General features: G+C 40.1%; 1 protein-coding gene across 1 annotated transcript in view; it reads right to left on the bottom strand.

Moving 5' to 3' along the window:
• fxn (frataxin) overlaps positions 1 to 17,895 on the bottom strand; it is a 29,127-nt gene that overhangs the window by 5,336 nt on the left and 5,896 nt on the right. The window contains exons 2-4 of the mRNA XM_036130960.1: positions 14,421 to 14,509; positions 14,201 to 14,321; positions 10,653 to 10,750 (exon numbers count right to left, since the gene is read on the bottom strand). Coding sequence (XP_035986853.1) covers positions 10,653 to 10,750; positions 14,201 to 14,321; positions 14,421 to 14,509 — 308 coding nt within the window. The remainder of the gene's footprint in view (positions 1 to 10,652; positions 10,751 to 14,200; positions 14,322 to 14,420; positions 14,510 to 17,895) is intronic.

The raw sequence follows: 17,895 nt of genomic DNA, 5'->3' as shown, positions 1-17,895 counted from the left end.
CTAAGGTTTGCTTAAACACAATGAATAGGGAACATTAATGTTAATTATAATGGTATTTGTGTAACTTAAGAGAAACCCATCAAGTTAACAGCCACATGCTCAGATCATCCAACATAACTTCTGGTTGATCATCTACTTACAGCGCCCTCTACATTAAGTTACCACAGGGTTTGCGTGTGGCAGTAAATTAAATGAGTTTAAATTAACGCCATTAAAAGGTAGTAAAAGGTAACAAACTCAACCTGACTTGGTAGTAGATTTTTCATTACCCCTTCAATATATTCGGACATTTCTATTGATGCTGACTGTTTTAAGTTCATTTAACTATAAAACCTGTATACAAATTTTAACTACCCCACCTGTCTCCTCCTTCCAGTCCAGTGTTTCCCCTATCATTCTGCAAGGGCGACAACCCTCCCCGCTAACAAGACCCCTCCCCTCCAAGAAGATCACAGCATGTAGTAAATTATTAAACATCTGTACATGTTTGTGCCAGATCACATAGTAGACCATTTCTGTCTCAATGTTGCCACTTCTCTACTTTCAGCTCTCCGGGTCTGTGTGACATGTGTTGCTTCACATGCAGGTAAACTCCCAGGCCCACCAGGACAGAGAGCGAGCAGTCATGATATATTTTGCCTGCTTTGACAAACATATCTGCATTTTTTTTAAATCCACACAATTTCTGAGGATAGCTACAATAGAAGCTCCAACAGACTTGGGAATACAAAGTTTCTATTGGCTCTGGAGATGTCAGTGGAGCCTGTTCAGTTGGGGGGAAAATGTGGCAGCAATAATTGATAATATGACCCAAGTAATTATCCCTGACAAAATTTGCATGCCTTGCGTCAGGAGCACTTTTGTCTAGTTCAAATATGAGGATGATTGTGTCTGCTTAAACTCGATTCATAAGCATTAATACTCAATAATCTACATTCTCAACAAGTAAATGACTGTCATGGGACTGTTTTGGTGAACCTGAATTCAACCACACACAGAGCTTCGTTTTAAGGGTTTTATTTAAGGAGATGAGTAGTGGAGGATGAGAACCAGATGGTAGATGGCAGGAGCTGGCGGACGGGAGGACCGTGGGTGAACCTTGGGGCGGAACCTTAGGCTGGCGGGAGAGCTTCGGGATGGGACCCGAGCAGAGCTTGGAGCGGGATCCAAGCAGGAAGGTTGAGCCGTGGAGCAGAATCCAGGCAGGGAAGGAAGCCGTGGAGCGGAATCCAAGCAGCTTCGAGGGAGGAGTATGGTCGAGGCAAGACTGCAGGGAGTCGAAAGTCATTTGGGGAAGGATGACGAGAGAAGAGAGACGAACCAGCAGGGATGAGCTGACCGAGGAGTCCTTAAGTATACTGCTTGATAGGTGGAATGAGTCCCAGTTGATTGGTGATGGCAGGTGGAGATGATCAGAGGTGAGTAGAACCGGGTTGTACGGAAGGAGGAAGGTGCTGGAAAATGTTCAGGGTGCAGCAAGTAAACGGCACCCTGACAATGACTATGGTCAGTTTTAGGTGTCCAACAAAAATAGAGTTTGCTCTGATCATAGCACATCACCAAATGTCTGTCTGCTGGAAACAAAAATCAATGGCTGTTTTATTCTTGCAAATAATTATTTTTGTAGACCTCATAAATGGATCAGAAACAGATCCCAAATATAATAAACACTAAAAAAAGTTACACTCAAAATTATTCAAAACTCTGGCAGATCTAGATTTATAGGGACTCTCATTCAATCGAGAAGTAGGACAGAGAGGCCTTCAAAATATCATCATGTATAAAGGTACATCATAGAGACAAACACAAAAGGAGACAGAAGTATGGATAAATAAGAGAAAGATGGAGAAGACAGAAGTTGACTGCTCATATAAAGTTGTATTCTGAGACAGTACTTGAAAGTTAAAAGGAAGTCAAATCTTTTCCTCCTCCACCCCCAGACAAAATTTCCAGGGGAAATACTGCCGACCATTGGTCTCTTGCTTGTCTCCTATCTCTGTCTTTTTTCTTTCTGATTGTATTTGTGTTTCACGCTGTGTGTGTTTGTAGCTGTATATCTACGCACTTCTCATTTGAATTTTCAGTGTACTTTAAAATTTCGCAAGAGAGAAAATGTTAACCAGTTGTGTTTCCATCTACTGGTTTATAGTGAATTAACCAGGCAACGTGACGTGTAATGTCATCGTATGTGGACGTTGTCCTGTAATAAACAGGAAGTAGAGGTTGCCAACTTGCACGGACCACAGATCAGTAATAGAGCGAGGTTTTAATGAATGTGTAGCAATTTCTTTCACAGATGAGACTAAGAAATCCTAGAGTGTCTTCATCGGTCCACACATCGGTCCTGCTGTTGCTTCCAGCTTTATTTCCCAGCATTATGGAAACAACTGATCAGTCATGTGAAGTAAATATTCGCCACGTCAGAACTGTGTTTCCATCTGCTCTTTAGTGCATTTACTGTTTTTCGAAAAAGTCAAAAACCACCTCAAGTGTGCATAAACACATTTTTACGAAGGGGCGCGCTCGTGGCGCAGCGGGTATCGCGACCCATGTAGGGAGGCCTTAGTCCTCGACACGGTTGACCCGGGTTCAAATCCGACCCGCGGTCCTTTGCCGCATGTCGCTCACTCTCTTCCACAGCCCTTCCTGTCAGCCTACTTTCATTAAAAGCGGGCCACTAGAGCCGCGAAAAATCCCAGAAAAAAAACAAAACATACATTGCATTTTTACGAAATTTTGCCTATCGATCAACCTATTCTAAGGCGATATTTCAAGATACACATTAAAAAGATAGATGGAAACACGGCTTTGTCATGGTTTTAGTTTTGTCTGGCTTCTTTCTTGTTGTTTTGCAGTTCACTCAGCTCTCCTTCGCTCAGCTATTAGTCACACCTCTGGACACTAATTAGTCTTTATTCCCGTCACCTGTCAGGCTGCAATTACCCCTGATCTGTTGCCACCTGTGTTCACCTCTTTATAAGACTCACCTCATTATGTTCTCGTCGCCGGTCCATAGTGTTTACTCCCGCTCAGTCTCTGCCAGAATCCTGTGTCAGCTCCGTTTTTTGTTCCAGTCAGCCAGTAGACTTTTCTTCAGCTTTGTTTTTTGTTCAAGTCACTGCCAAAGACTCTGCTCAGCTCTGTTCCTACTCAAGTTCTCAACTCCTGTTCACGACTCCTGGGTTCCGTTCAGCTCTCAAGTTTCCAACTCCTGCTCTCAACTCCTGGTGAGCCGTCCTGGTCTCAAGTCCTCGGCTCTGATGTTCCGGCCTCAAGTCCTCGGCTCTGATGTTCCATTCTGGTCTCAAGTCCTCGGCTCTGATGTTCCGGTCTCAAGTCCTCGGCTCTGATGTTCTGGTCTCAAGTCCTCGGCTCTGATGTTCTGGTCTCAAGTCCTCGGCTCTGATGTTCTGGTCTCAAGTCCTCGGCTCCAGAGTTCCTCCTGGTCAGTCTCTCTGCACTCCTCATGCCGGCCAGCTTCTGCACCCTACATCTCCGTCAGTTAAAAGACTCTGGTTCTTCTCGTCATCCATCATCCACCCTGTTCAATAAACTCACTTCTAAGAACTAGCTCTGTGTGTGTGTGCTGTGTCCGGGTTCATCCCAGAAAAATATCATGACAGGCTTGAGTGTGTCTTTTTGTACGAGAGGGAGTGTGTTTCTCTGTCCACATTTTTCCTCTTCTACTTGCTCTAGCTCTCTCTCTCTCTCTTCTCTTAGGACTGTCTCCATCCTTTCTTCTGCCATCTCACTTCCCACAGCACGCTCTCTCTCTTACTCTTTCTAAATGTGACAGTAATAAGAAAAAAAATTATTAAAAAAATGTCTGATACATCTACAAACTCCACCTCAAGCATTGGCGTCTCTGATACCGAATATATATACGAAGAAATGGAGTTTGAACAAGGTGAACCTGAGGAGACTATATCTAACGCTGCCCAAGACATAGAGCCCATGCTCCATTGTAAGTACCCCTCAAAGTCCTCGCTCGTGAAGTGTGAACTTCATAACACACTTTTGTCACTGCCGGCAATCCAGTCCTTTCGCGTTTCTTTTACGGATTTATCCCATTTCTTTCGGACCTTTTGATCCTTCGGCCAAGTATGTAGCGCTACTTTCTGGTCTGCACTAGACCGCGGTGAAGTTGGTTTGACATTGGACATTCAGGCTCCACGGAGTCAGCGGAGCACTCATGAGAAACAAATATCAAATCAGATTTGTTGACGGTCCCACCGCGTATGGGAGGAGGGAGCAGCTCAGAGACGCTGGCCGAAATCGGAGTCCTTCAACCAGATCAACCGTGAGCTAGATCCCGCTGACTCCGCGGAGCTTGAATGTGCAATATCAAACCAACTTCACCGCGGTCTGCACTAGGCCTATAACCGAAACTACAGCCACCAACTACGCACCTAGAAGCCATTTTATTGTGGACTTAGTTCAGCGATTTTTTTTTTTAAAGCGCTTGCTCAAAGTGGACGTGGATCAGCAGATTTGGTGTGTGAAAGAAGATACTGGAAAACATCCATATATATCCTTGTTCACCGTACCGGTTGTACAACGTAAACGCTTGTGTGTTTCTATGCAAGTTCGCTTCGCGCATTCTCGTGTTCTTTAACCGACGTCACACGTCGGAAATGGCCGATCGTAAACCGAGGCAGCACTCAAATGCGGAATACCATAATTGGTGTACCTTGTTCTGGAAGTTATTCAACGGTTTTCAGGATATATTTTCGGTCCAAGAGTTAGACTTTAATGTTAGTTGCTTAATTTTATTCCAGCTGATTATTTAGTTTGAGCATTTGCCATGTCATCAATATTCTGTTGGGAACATTGGCTTGTGAAAATTGAATGTCATTGCATTTTGTTTATATTCTTAAAACAGATTTACTACATATGCTAAAATGCGTTTAGAATATCTCTGTGTGTGGGGTCTTAGTCAAGACAAAGTCAGTTATACCTTCAGCTAAGTGGGATAAGGTTTTGTTTTGGGTGAGAGATGGGCTATCATCATACACGGGTCAGTGCTGTGAATCCACCACTCCCCCCAAAAAAGGCTTCTCGGTTTTGTGTTAGTAGTAAAAATATTGTAGAGGTAGTAAAAAAAAAAGTAGTAAATTCAACTCTGGGATTTCTGTACCAATTCAAATCTTAATTATTTCTGAAGAAATAATTACATTGTTTAAAAATCAAGTGTTCTAGGGGTTACTGATATTTTTAGCAAATCATTCTTTAAAATGCTTTTTCTTCAAATAATGTTTTATCTAACTCGGAGTTATATCAAATAGTTAGTAGTTGTGAATAGGTTGCTAAAAGTTGTTCTAAATTAGTTAAGCTAATTTAACTTCATTACAAATTCATTAGTATAAAACTTTACTTCTCTAAGTTCGATCTTCATTGAACTCTAAATTCACTGAATTATTTTATGGTGATGGTTTAACTATTTTTACTTGTGTTTACATAGTTCCTTAGTTTCTTTAATTTTAATTTTGCTTAATAGTTTTAGTTACAGGGGTTGGACAATGAAACTGAAACACCTCTCATTTTAGTGTGGGAGGTTTTCATGGCTTCAATTGGACCAGCCTGGTGGCCAATCTTCATTAATTGCACATTGAACCAATAAGAGCAGAGTGTGAAGGTCCAATTAGCAGTGTAAGAGCACAGTTTTGCTCAAAATATTGCAATGCACACAACATTATGGGTGACATACCAGAGTTCAAAAGAGGACAAATTGTTGGTGCACATCTTGATGGCGCATCTGTGACCAAGACAGCAAGTCTTTGTGATGTATCAAGAGCCACTGTATCCAGGGTAATTTCAGCATACCACCAAGAAGGACGAACCACATCCAACAGGATTAACTGTGGACACAAGAGGAAGCTGTCTGAAAGGGATGTTCGGGTGCTAACCCGGATCTGATGAGTCCACCTTTACTGTTTTCCCCACATCCGGGAGAGTTACGGTGTGGAGAAGCCCCAAAGAAGCGTACCACCCAGACTGTTGCATGCCCAGAGTGAAGCACGGGGGTGGATCAGTGATAGTTTGGGCTGCCATATAATGGCATTCCCTTGGCCCCATACTTGAGCTAGATGGGCGCGTCACTGCTAAGGACTACCGAACCATTCTGGAGGACCATGTGCATCCAATGGTTCAAACATTGTATCCTGAAGGAGGTGCAGTGTATCAGGATGACAATGCACCAATACACACAGCAAGACTTGTGAAAGATTGGTTTGATGAACATGAAAGTGAAGTTGAACATCTCCCATGGCCTGCACAGTCACCAGATCTAAATACTATTGAGCTACTTTGGGGTGTTTTGAAGGAGCGAGTCAGGAAACATTTTCCTCCACCAGCATCACGTCGTGACCTGGCCACTATCCTGCAAGAAGAATGGGTAAAAATCCCTCTGACCACTGTGCAGGACTTGTATATGTCATTCCCAAGACAAATTGACGCTGTATTGGCCGCAAAAGGAGGCCCTACACCATACTAATAAATTATTGTGGTCTAAAACCAGGTGTTTCAGTTTCATCATCCAACCCCTGTAGGTTTCACTAGCCTAATGGAGAAGATTGGTTTATTTAATATTGTTTACCTGGATTAACAATATTTTTTATCATGTGTTCCCTGGATGAGCATTTATTTCTGTTAATAAATTCATGTACTTCAAGAGAAATTGTCACTCATTCATTCCATATGTGTGCAGTTTGCTCTTAAAAGAATGCCATTGTTCCAACCACTCCTTCATCAATTGTCCTAATATCAAAACAAAATTGGCACCAGTTTGTTCATCACTGTTAAAAGTGATGAACAAACTGGGAGGGAAGAGGCTTTTTGATTTGTCACTGCTGCGTTAAAAGCAGCACTGAGGAATTTTTTTTGGCCGAGCATTTTGGGACAAGTTATTCTGATCTCCACAGCTCAGTCTGCTGGTGGGCTTTGTAGGGCTCATTCATAAGTTACCAGGTCCACTCTACGACCGGGTGCTGAACAGAGCCTGGCTACAGAGGAGGAGAAATACAGAAGAGATGGAATTTGAAGTGCCGCAGAGCGTGTTGAGACTCCGGGACAGAGTGCAACAGGACCTCCACGGCAGGGAACTGCTGGTGCGCAGGGGAAATCCTTGTAGTCCCAGTCCATCACTGTATTGAAGCTGCAATAAAATCATTTACTTTGTATACATGCACATTGTGCAAGCTCAATGAGAATCACTCAAAATTGTCGCTCATAAACCCAGTGGCCAGGGTAACTAATCCAATTAGAGGATTTTCTGAATCCATACTGAATTGGAAAAAATTTATTGCAATGCAATGATTAATCGATATTTTTACCCACCCCTTGCTGGCACCGTTTCTGTTCCCCCTCCTACACTGCAGACTTCTCCATCACCTTATCAGACTGCCACCTTCAGAAGATATCTGATGACTCTTGTCAAGTTACCATAGGCTGTGATATGGTGAGCTCGTCCATATTCCATGTTGTTCACAAAGTAATTTGGACATTACATATATTAGAGAGGAACAAATAACAAAAAAGCTCAGAAATTGTATAGTTTTGTTGTTTTTCTTTTTATTAAAGGCTCACACACTTATGTATTAAACTACTAAAACTTTTAAATATGATTGTTTTAATGAAGTAAATGCATTAGAAATTTGATGACAGACTGAAAGGAAAGACAAGTCTGAACATGTTCAGTAAAGCCGTGAGGCAAGTCAGTACTTGAAAAAGCGATTGAAAGAGGGGTCATAGATGACTCAAGCAGGAACTGATTGAGGATGAAGCCTGATGTTACTGGTATTGGCCCTGAAGGAGGTAGAACCTATTGTAACATCAACTCAAACCAATGGTTTTCAAATACATAAAAAGAGATGGTTTGGTCACTCAGCACTCAGTTGTCAGACAGAAGAGAGAAGATCAACTGGCCAAGGAAGCACTACAGAATCCCCCTTCTCTCTGAGAACCAGCAAGGCGGCGCCTGATGCCCCTTCTCCGTGTTTCTTCTACAATTTGGGGCCAGTGATCCACAGATTCTGCTGGGAGTGCCGCAGTGGTTTTGAACTGGTCGACGAAAGCAACCTGGACGCTCCAGAGATGGGAGCCTCACCCACCGGATGTCAGAGCTAAAGCTTAAACAACTTGTTGAGCCAAAGAGATGAACCTCAGCCCAAGCTGTCAGAATGGAGACTCAAGCTGTGAGCCTTTTTGAGGGTCATCTTCCGGACATCATAGCCTTGCCATTAAGAGGAGGAAAGTTCTTCACTTGATCAATGTCCAGTTTTAGAGCTGCATTCAGTCTCTTAAGACTGAAACAAATTTTTTACGAACAGGGGGACAAGGCTGGAAAACTTCTAGATTAAACAGCTTGAAACAACAAATGGTAAATGGCTTGTACTTGTATAGCGCTTTAACTAGTCTTGACGACCTCCAAAGCGCTTTACACTACAGTTCAGTCATTCACACCCTGACGATGGTGACCTATGTTAGAAGCCACAGCTACCCTGGGGCAGACTGACAAAGGCGAGGCTGCCATACACCGGCGCCACCGGGGTGCGGGTGAAGTGTCTTGCCCAAGGACACAACGACAGAGACAGTCAGTGTGGGGGATCGAACCGGCAACCCATCAATTGCAAGACGAACTCCCTAACCTCTGTGCCACGTCGCCCCTTCGATTACATCAATTGAAACACAGGATAAAACTCTAATAGATCCAAGGGATATTAATAATGCTTTTAAAGAGTACTATCAGAAATGCTATGACTCTAAAGGAAAGTTAGACCAAGAGGAATTAGACAAGTTTTGGGTAGACTACATATCCCTGTCATTGCAGAGGAGTGTAGAGTAGACTTAAACATAGAAATAAATAAAGAGGAATTAGCACAGGTCATTAATGGCATGAAATCTGGTAAGCAACCAGGACCTGATGGTATTCCCATCGACTTTTACAAAAAATGTAAGGAAAAATTGCTCTCTCCCCTTCTAGACATGTTCATGGAGTCATTTAAAAATGGCACATTGACTCCCTCTTTAAATCAGGCTCTAATTATTCAGCTGCCAAAACCGGGTAAACCTCCTAGTAAATGTAAAAACCTGAGACCCATCAGTCTACTTAACTCTGATCTCAAAATCATCTGTAAACTATTGGCATTACGACTGCAAAGAATCTTACCAGATATTATGAATAAGGATCAAAATGGGTTTATAGTTGGGAGGCAAGGATACCACAATATGCGAAAGGTCCTGAATATTATTTGGTATTATTTGCTAATGACACAGCTCTTCTTTCGGTGGACGCGGAGAAGGCTTTTGATAGGATCGAATGGCCCTATCTTTTTTAGCATACTGGGAAGGTTGAATTGTGGTAGCAACTTTATTAAATGGGTTAAAATATTATATAATAATCCACTGCAGAAATATGATCAAACAAAATATTTTCAAGGGCGATTCAAATCAGGAAGGGTTGTCGCCAGGGATGCCCTCTCTCTCCCTTACTATTCACACTAGCAATCGAGCCTTTGGCATCAACTATTCGTCTCCATCCACAGATCTCTGGGATCACGGTGGGTAAGAAGCTTTGTTAAAGCAAATTACAACAATCTTAACAAGCCCCCTCTTACGCTACTTAAAAAAAACAATGACTCGGAATAAATCAAGGAAGGGCATAATTTCAGACTTTTATAATGTACTGATTTCTAACTCACTAGAGAACTCAAATTGGAACTTGGACCTATCAGCAAACATCAGTGAACAGGATTGGGAAAGGGCTTGCATTAAAGCTCACACAATGTCCATAAACAGCAGTCTTAGAATTCTACAATTTAAATGCCTAATGCGTATCTATGTTACACCTGTGCATTTAAATAAATCCAATAAAAATACCCCAGATCTTTGTGTAAAATTTAATTCGAAAGGGACTCTAATACACTGCATGTGGGAATGCAAACAAATCAAAGCATTTTGGACAGAGGTGAAAGATATAATTGAAAAAATTATCTTAAAGCAAGTTTCACTGGATCCTAAATAGTTCCTGTTAGCTTTATACCCTGGGGAACATAACTTTAGTAAATCAGAACGCACTTTTATAGATATAAGGTCGTTAGCTGCAAAAAAATGTATTGCTTTGGCTTGGAAAAATATCAGTAGACCTAGTACCACGCAGTGGTTAAAACAGATGTCTAATTTGCCGCTAGACAGAATAACATATATTAGGAAATCCAAACGGTATCTTTTCGAGAGGATTTGGGGGCCTTTCATTAATTTTATTAAGGACTTAGACTTGATAGAGGGTTTGTTTGAGTTCTGATTTACCAGAACCTGTGGTGTGCCATGTTGCATAGAAGTATACATTCATATCTGACCAATTTGTAATCTGCTTGAAAAAACCCGTTTTTGAGTAGCTGTGTGTGTTGTTTTTTCTCCCTTTTTGTTTTCCCTTTATTTCGTTGTTTTTTATTTCTCCAAGTTGAGTAAAAATAATTACTGTCATGTAATAACTACAAAGAGAACTTGTTCAGATAATTACATGTTTGTATTTCCAAAATGAAAAATCTCAATAAAAATTATATTGGTAAAAAAAAGAAGTGTAATTCTTTAAAATAAAGAGTTATATGTGTACTATACTATTTTAAATTATATTTTCAACAGTGCGATGCTACCTGGTAGGAGAAGAAAGCCAGATCTGTCGGTTGGGCGTCTGTTTGTTTATAACGTAGGTTCCATGGCCTCCGCCCACCTTCACTGTCAATACACCACCCTGTGGAAAAATTCAGAAACACAGATTAATTTTTTCATTTAAATCTTTTAGCTCCAAAAGAAAGAAAGTGAATAATTACCATTTAAATCTAAACCCTGCACAAATTTGGTCATTAATCAAAAAGCATTGGCTTCAATAATTGGCCCAAAAAAATAATGGCCCCACATATCGGGTATCAATTTGCCTGATGTCAACAAATCTGTATCTGTCTTAAAAAACTGTATCCGTCAATCTCTCAGTCATATATTTTGTTTTTCTGATACTTTTTTTATCCAATGCTCATTTTTCTTATGGCCATTTGTTAACTGTATGTACAGAATGTTATTACGTATGCATTTATGTTTCAGAGTAAAATGCAATCCAAACTATCAGGAAGTTTGGATTGCAACTTCCTGATAGTCCACCTTTACATATACACACACACACACACACATATACATATATATATATATACATATATATATATATATATATATATATATATATATATATATATATATATATATATATATATATATATATATATATTACATACACACATATATATATAAATACATATACATACACACACATATATATATATATATATACATATATATACATATATATACATATATATACATATATACACACACATATATACATATATATACATATATATACATATATATACATATATATACATATACATAGAGATATACATACACATATATACATAGACATATATATATAGATATACACATATAGATATACACATAGAGAGATATAGACATAGAGAGAGATATAGAGATACATACATAGAGATAGAGACAGACATACAGAGAGAGATATAGATACAGACATACATATATAGAGATATACATACATATATAGAGATATACAGACAGAGAGAGATATAGATACAGACAGATATAGAGAGATATACATACATAGATATATACAGACATAGACTATAGAGATATACATATATATAGAGATATACAATATAGAGATAGACATACAGACATACATATATATATACAGATATAGATATAGAGATATAGATAAGATAGATACAGAATATATACACATATATATATATACATACATACATATAGACAGACAGATAGATATAGATATATATAAGATATATATAGATACATACATAGATACACATACATAGACAGACAGACATATAGATACAGACAGAGAGATAGATAGATAGATAGATATAGATATATATATAGATATATAGATATATAGATACAATAGAGATAGACATATATAGACATATATAGAGAGAGAGATATATAGAGGAGATAGATAGAGAGATGAGAGAGACATAGAGATATATAGAGATAGAGAGAGATACAGAGAGATATATAGACATATATACATAGAGAATATCTAGAGAGATATAATACAGAGAGAGAGATACAGAGAGACATATAGAACATAGAGATAGATATATAGAGAGAACAGAGATACAGAGACACATAGAGAGATAAGAGAGATAGAGATATAGAGATACATAGAGAGATAGAGAGAGAGATAGATAGAGACAGAGAGACATAGATATAGATAGAGAGAGAGAGATAGAGATACAGAGAGATAGAGAGAGAGAGAGAGATAGAGACATAGATAGAGAGAGAGAGATAGACATAGAGACAGAGAGAGACAGAGAGAGAGAGAGATAGATATATACAGAGATATACAGAGAGAGATATACAGAGACAGATACAGAGAGACAGATACATATATACATATACATATAGACATATATATATACATATATATATATACATACAGACATATATATATACATACATATATATATATACACATATAGAGAGACACAGATAGATAGAGAGATACACATATATAGATACACATAGATAGATACACAGATAGAGAGAGACATATATAGAGAGATATACAAGATATATACAGATATATAGATAGAGACCATAGAGAGTATCAGAGAGCAGAAAAGATAGAGATAATATAGAGAACGACATATAGAGTAGAGAACAGATAGGAGACAGAGATAAGAGAGTACACGAGAGAGAGAGAGATAGAGAGACATAGATACATAGGATAGATAGAGGACATCTATTCTCAGTAATCATAGAAATAGATATAAAGATATAGAGGAGAGAGAGATACGAGAGATACAGAGAGATATCTCATATAGAGATCTCTAGAGAAGAGATAGAGAGTAGAAAGATCCCCCCTAGAGAGAGGATAACATCCCCCTACATATATCTCCTAGACACCAATAGAAGACTATCTATAGAGATAATCTACAAATATATATACATATACATATATACATATACATATATACATATATACATATACATATATATATATATATATACATATATATATATATATATATATATAGCGTCAGAGTCTGGTCCGCATTGCCAGCAGTAAGTCGGACTCGTTTCCAGTGAGAGTTGGACTCTGCAAAGGTTGCCCTTTGTCACCGATTCTGTTCATAACTTTTATGGACAGAATTTCCAGGCGCAGCCAAGGTGTTGAGGGGATCCGTTTTTGTGGCCTTAGGATTGCGTCTCTGCTATTCGCGGATGACGTGGTCCTATTGGCTTCATCAGGGCGTGACCTACAGCTCTCAATAGAGCGGTTCGCAGCCGAGTGCGAAGCGATCGGGATGAAAATCAGTGCCACTAAATCCGAGACCATGGTCTTGAACCGGAAAAGGGTAGAGTGCCTTCTCCGGGTTGGGGAGGATGTGCTGCCCCTAGTGGAGTCTTGGGGTCTTGTTCACGAATGAGGAGAAGATGGAGCAGGAGATCGACAGGCGGATTGGTGCGGCGTCTGCTGTGAAGCGGACGCTGTACCGATCCATTGTGGTGAAGAGAGAGCTGAGCCAAAAGGCGAAGCTCTCGATTTACCGGTCGATCTACGTTCCTACCCTCATCTATGGTCACGAGCTTTGGGTTGTGACCGAAAGAACGAGATCCCGGATACAAGTGGCCGAAATGAGTTTTCTCCGTAGTGTGTCTGGGATCTCCCTTAGAGTCATCCGGGGAGGACTCAGAGTACAGCCGCTGCTCCTCCATGTCGAGAGGAGCCAGTTCAGGTGGCTCGGGCATCTGGTTAGGATGCCTCCCGGACTCCTCCCTGGTGAGGTGTTCCGGGCACGTCCCACCGGGAGGAGGCCCAGGGGAAGACCCAGGACACGCTGGAGGGACTATGTCTCCCGGCTGGCCTGGGAACGCCTTGGGATTCCCCCGGAGGAGCTGGCCCAAGTGGCTGGGGAGAGGGACGTCTGGGCCTCCCTACTGAAGCTGCTACCCCCGCGACCCGACCCCGGATAAGCGGAAGAAGATGGATGGATGGATGTTTCCAGTTGAGTTTATGAGGCTGTTCATACAAAAATGTCTTTGGGTCACCAAGAAGAACTGATGTTCTAAGCAAATCATGTAAAGTGTAATGTCTTACAGAAAAGACAACGTCATAGTCTGTTCCAGTGAAAGCTTCATCCGCGAGATCTTCAAAGTAATCAGATAGAGCATCCAGTGTCTCATCTGCCAACTTCTCATAGGCTGCTTGTGACAGCTCCCTTTCAGAAAAGAACACACAAAAAAACTATTATTTGGGGCAACTCAACACCTCCTGCTGATACTTGATGCACAGTAACTGTACAGTAACAGATATATACCTTATCTGCACATGGGTTTGTTTCTTCTTCCTTCTTGAAGATAGAGAAAGGTTTCTGCTCCAGAGATCATCAAATCTTCTCTGACCACACTGATGAGGGAAGAAAAAGCAAAAAACTATGCTAAAACTAAAAAATTATGATTTCAAAGATAACAGAAAAATGATCAGATAGGGCAACATCAATTCAATTTTATTTATATAGCGCCAATTCATGAAACATGTCATCTCCAGGCACTTTACAAAGTCAAATCAATCATATTATACAGATTGGTCAGAAATTTCCTATATAAAGGGAACCAGTTGATTGCTTCAAAGTCCCAACAAGCAGCATTCACTCTTGGAAAAGCGTAGAGCTACAGCGAGAGTCGTCTTCATTGTCCATGGCTTTGCAGCAATCCCTCATACTGAGCAAGCATGAAGCGACAGTGGAAAGAAAAACCACCCATTAGCGGGAAGGAAAAACCTCCAGCAGAACCGGGCTCAGTATGAACGGTCACCTGCATCGACCGACTGGGGGTTACAGAAGACAGAGCAGAGACACAACGAGACAGACAAAAAAGCACAGAAGCACACATTGATCCAGTAATCTGTTCTACATTAGATGGTAATAGCCGGTGATGCGTCTTCTCTGGATAATGTCACAGTTAACAGAACGTCAGACCAGGTGTACCTACTATCAAGAAAAAGAGAGAGAGCAAAAAGTTAAAAGCTGAAATGACGACAGTCATTTCAATGTAATACAATGCAAAACTGGAGAACAGTAGACTGAAGAACAGTAGAAATCAGTAGAGTGAGAAAATTAGACCCTGATGTCCTCCAGCAGCCTAGGCCTATCACAGCACAACTATAGAGATAGCTCAGGGTATGAGCCACTCTAACTATAAGCTTTGTCAAAAAGGAACGTTTTAAGATTAGTCTTAAAAGTAGACAGTGTGTCTGCCTCACAGACCAAAACTGGGAGTTGGTTCCACAGGAGAGGAGCCTGATAGCTAAAGGATCTGCCTCCCATTCTACTTTTAGAGACTCTAGGAACCACCAGCAGACCTGCAGCCTGAGAGCGAAGTGCTCTGTTAGGAATATATGGGGTATTCAGAGCTTTGATATATGATGGAGCTTGATTATTAAGGGCTTTATACGTTAGAAGAAGAATTTTAAGTTCTATTCTTGATTTAACAGGAAGCCAGTGAAGGGAAGCTAAAATTGGAGAAATATTCCTCTTGTTGATTTTCATCAGAACTCTTGCTGCAGCATTTTGGATCAGCTGAAGACTTTGAATTGCATTTTGTGGACTTCCTGATAGTAAAGAATTACAATAGTCCAGCCTTGAAGTAACAAATGCATGGACTAGTTTTTCAGCGTCACCCCTGGACAGAATGTTTCTAATTTTGACGATATTCCTGAGGTGAAAAAAGGAAACTCTGGAAACCTGTTTAATATGGGATTTAAATGACATGTCTTGGTCGAAATTAAAACCAAGATTTTTTACTTTATTACCAGAGGCCAAATTAATGCCATCCAGATTAAGTGATTGATTAGGAACTTTATTTTTTGCGGACTCTGGTCCAAAGATTCTAACTTCTGTCTTGTCAGAATTTAAGTGCAGGATATTTAAAGTCATCCAGCTTTTGACGTCATCAAGACATGACTGCAGTCGAAGTAACTGATTGGATTCATCAGGATTTATGGATAAATATAGCTGAGTGTCATCAGCATAACAATGGAAATTAATCCCATGCTGTCTGATAATTTTGCCAATCGGAAACATACATACATACATACATACATACATACATACATACATACATACATACATACATACATACATACATACATACATACAAACATACACACACACACACATTATTATTATTAACATGAACAAACTGGAATCTGTCCGACAGATAAGATTTAAACCAGCCTAATGCTTTCCCCTTAATCCCTACAATATGTTCAAGTGTTTGTAGAAGAATATTGTGATCAACTGTATCAAATGCAGCACTGAGATCTAACAGGACAAGTACAGACACAAGTCCATTATCTGAGGCCATGAGAATATCATTAGTGACCTTCACCAGAGCTGTTTCAGTGCTATGATGAGATCTGAAGCCTGAAACTCCTCAAGTAGGTCATTACTTTGTAAATGTTCACAGAGTTGATTAGCAACTACTTTCTCAAGAATTTTAGATCAGAAAAGAAGATTAGATATAGGTCTGTAATTTACCAACTTCATCTTGATCAAGAGAAGGTTTCTTAAGTAAAGGTTTAATAACAGCTACTTTAAAAGCCTGTGGTACATATCCATTCACTAAGGATAGATTAATCATGTCTAAAATAGGACCACTGATCAAAGGGAATACCTCCTTAAACAATTTGGTTGGGTAGAAGGTTTAGATGCAGCTAATATTTTAGATAGCTCAGAAAGCTCTATTGCTTCTAAACAGTTCAGACACTGCGCAGGTTCTAAAGATTCCTCCAATGCTGCCTCACTTACTGAGGACGAGGTAATCATGTTTGGGAGGATGCCAATTATTTTATTTTTAATGGAATCAATTTTATTTATGAAAAATCTCATAAAATCATTACTCCTAAGAGCTAAGGAATGGATGGATCAACGGAGCTATGACTTTGTGTAAGTTTGGCAACTGTACTGAAGAGAAATCTAGGATTATTTTTGTTCTCCTCAATTAATGATGAAAAATATGCTGCTCTAACTCTGCGAAGGGTCTTGTTATACAACAATAGACTGTTCCTCCAGATTAGGTAGGATTCCTCTTGGTGAGTAGAGCGCCATTTTTTCTTTTCATTTCCTAACATTGTGCTTCAAGGAACGCAGCTCTGAATTAAAACAGGGAGCCAGCTTCCTGTGAATAATCACCTTCTTTTTCAAGGGAGCTACATTGTCTAATGCAGAACGCAATGACGAAGTCATAACGTTAACAAAGACGTCTATTTGTGAATGGGAAGAAAAAACATTGCTGCTATCTGCAGGGCATTTCTGCAATACTGACAATATTAAATGGGGGACAGACTCCTTGAAGTTTGATGCAGCATTGTCCGATAAAGATCTACTATAATGGAACCCTCTTTTGGGGGTCGAGAACTCAGAATAAACTCAAATGTTATTAAAAAAATTATCAGATAGGACAGGGTTGTGAGGAAATACTTTTAATTCTTCACAATCAATGCCATATATCAGCACAAGGTCTAAAGTATGGAGCCAAGAGTGCGTCAGTTTATGCACATTTTGAGCAAAACCAATTGAATATAGGATAGTTTTAAAGTCTACGCTAAAGTTATCACATTCTGTGTCAACATGAATGTTAAAATCACCCACTATACAGTCTTCCCACAGGAATTTGCTTAGGCGAGGTGCTGAGTTGGGGGGAGGGACGACGATGACAAGTTTTGCGCGGACCGACTCGCCGGAGGAGGGGGTGTGCGGGTGGCGGCTGGGGTATAGGGTAGTTCACGCGTGA

Source organism: Fundulus heteroclitus, unplaced genomic scaffold (assembly GCF_011125445.2).
Source record: "Fundulus heteroclitus isolate FHET01 unplaced genomic scaffold, MU-UCD_Fhet_4.1 scaffold_40, whole genome shotgun sequence".
NCBI classification, from domain to species: domain Eukaryota; kingdom Metazoa; phylum Chordata; class Actinopteri; order Cyprinodontiformes; family Fundulidae; genus Fundulus; species Fundulus heteroclitus.
This window is presented reverse-complemented; position numbering and strand designations above follow the sequence as displayed.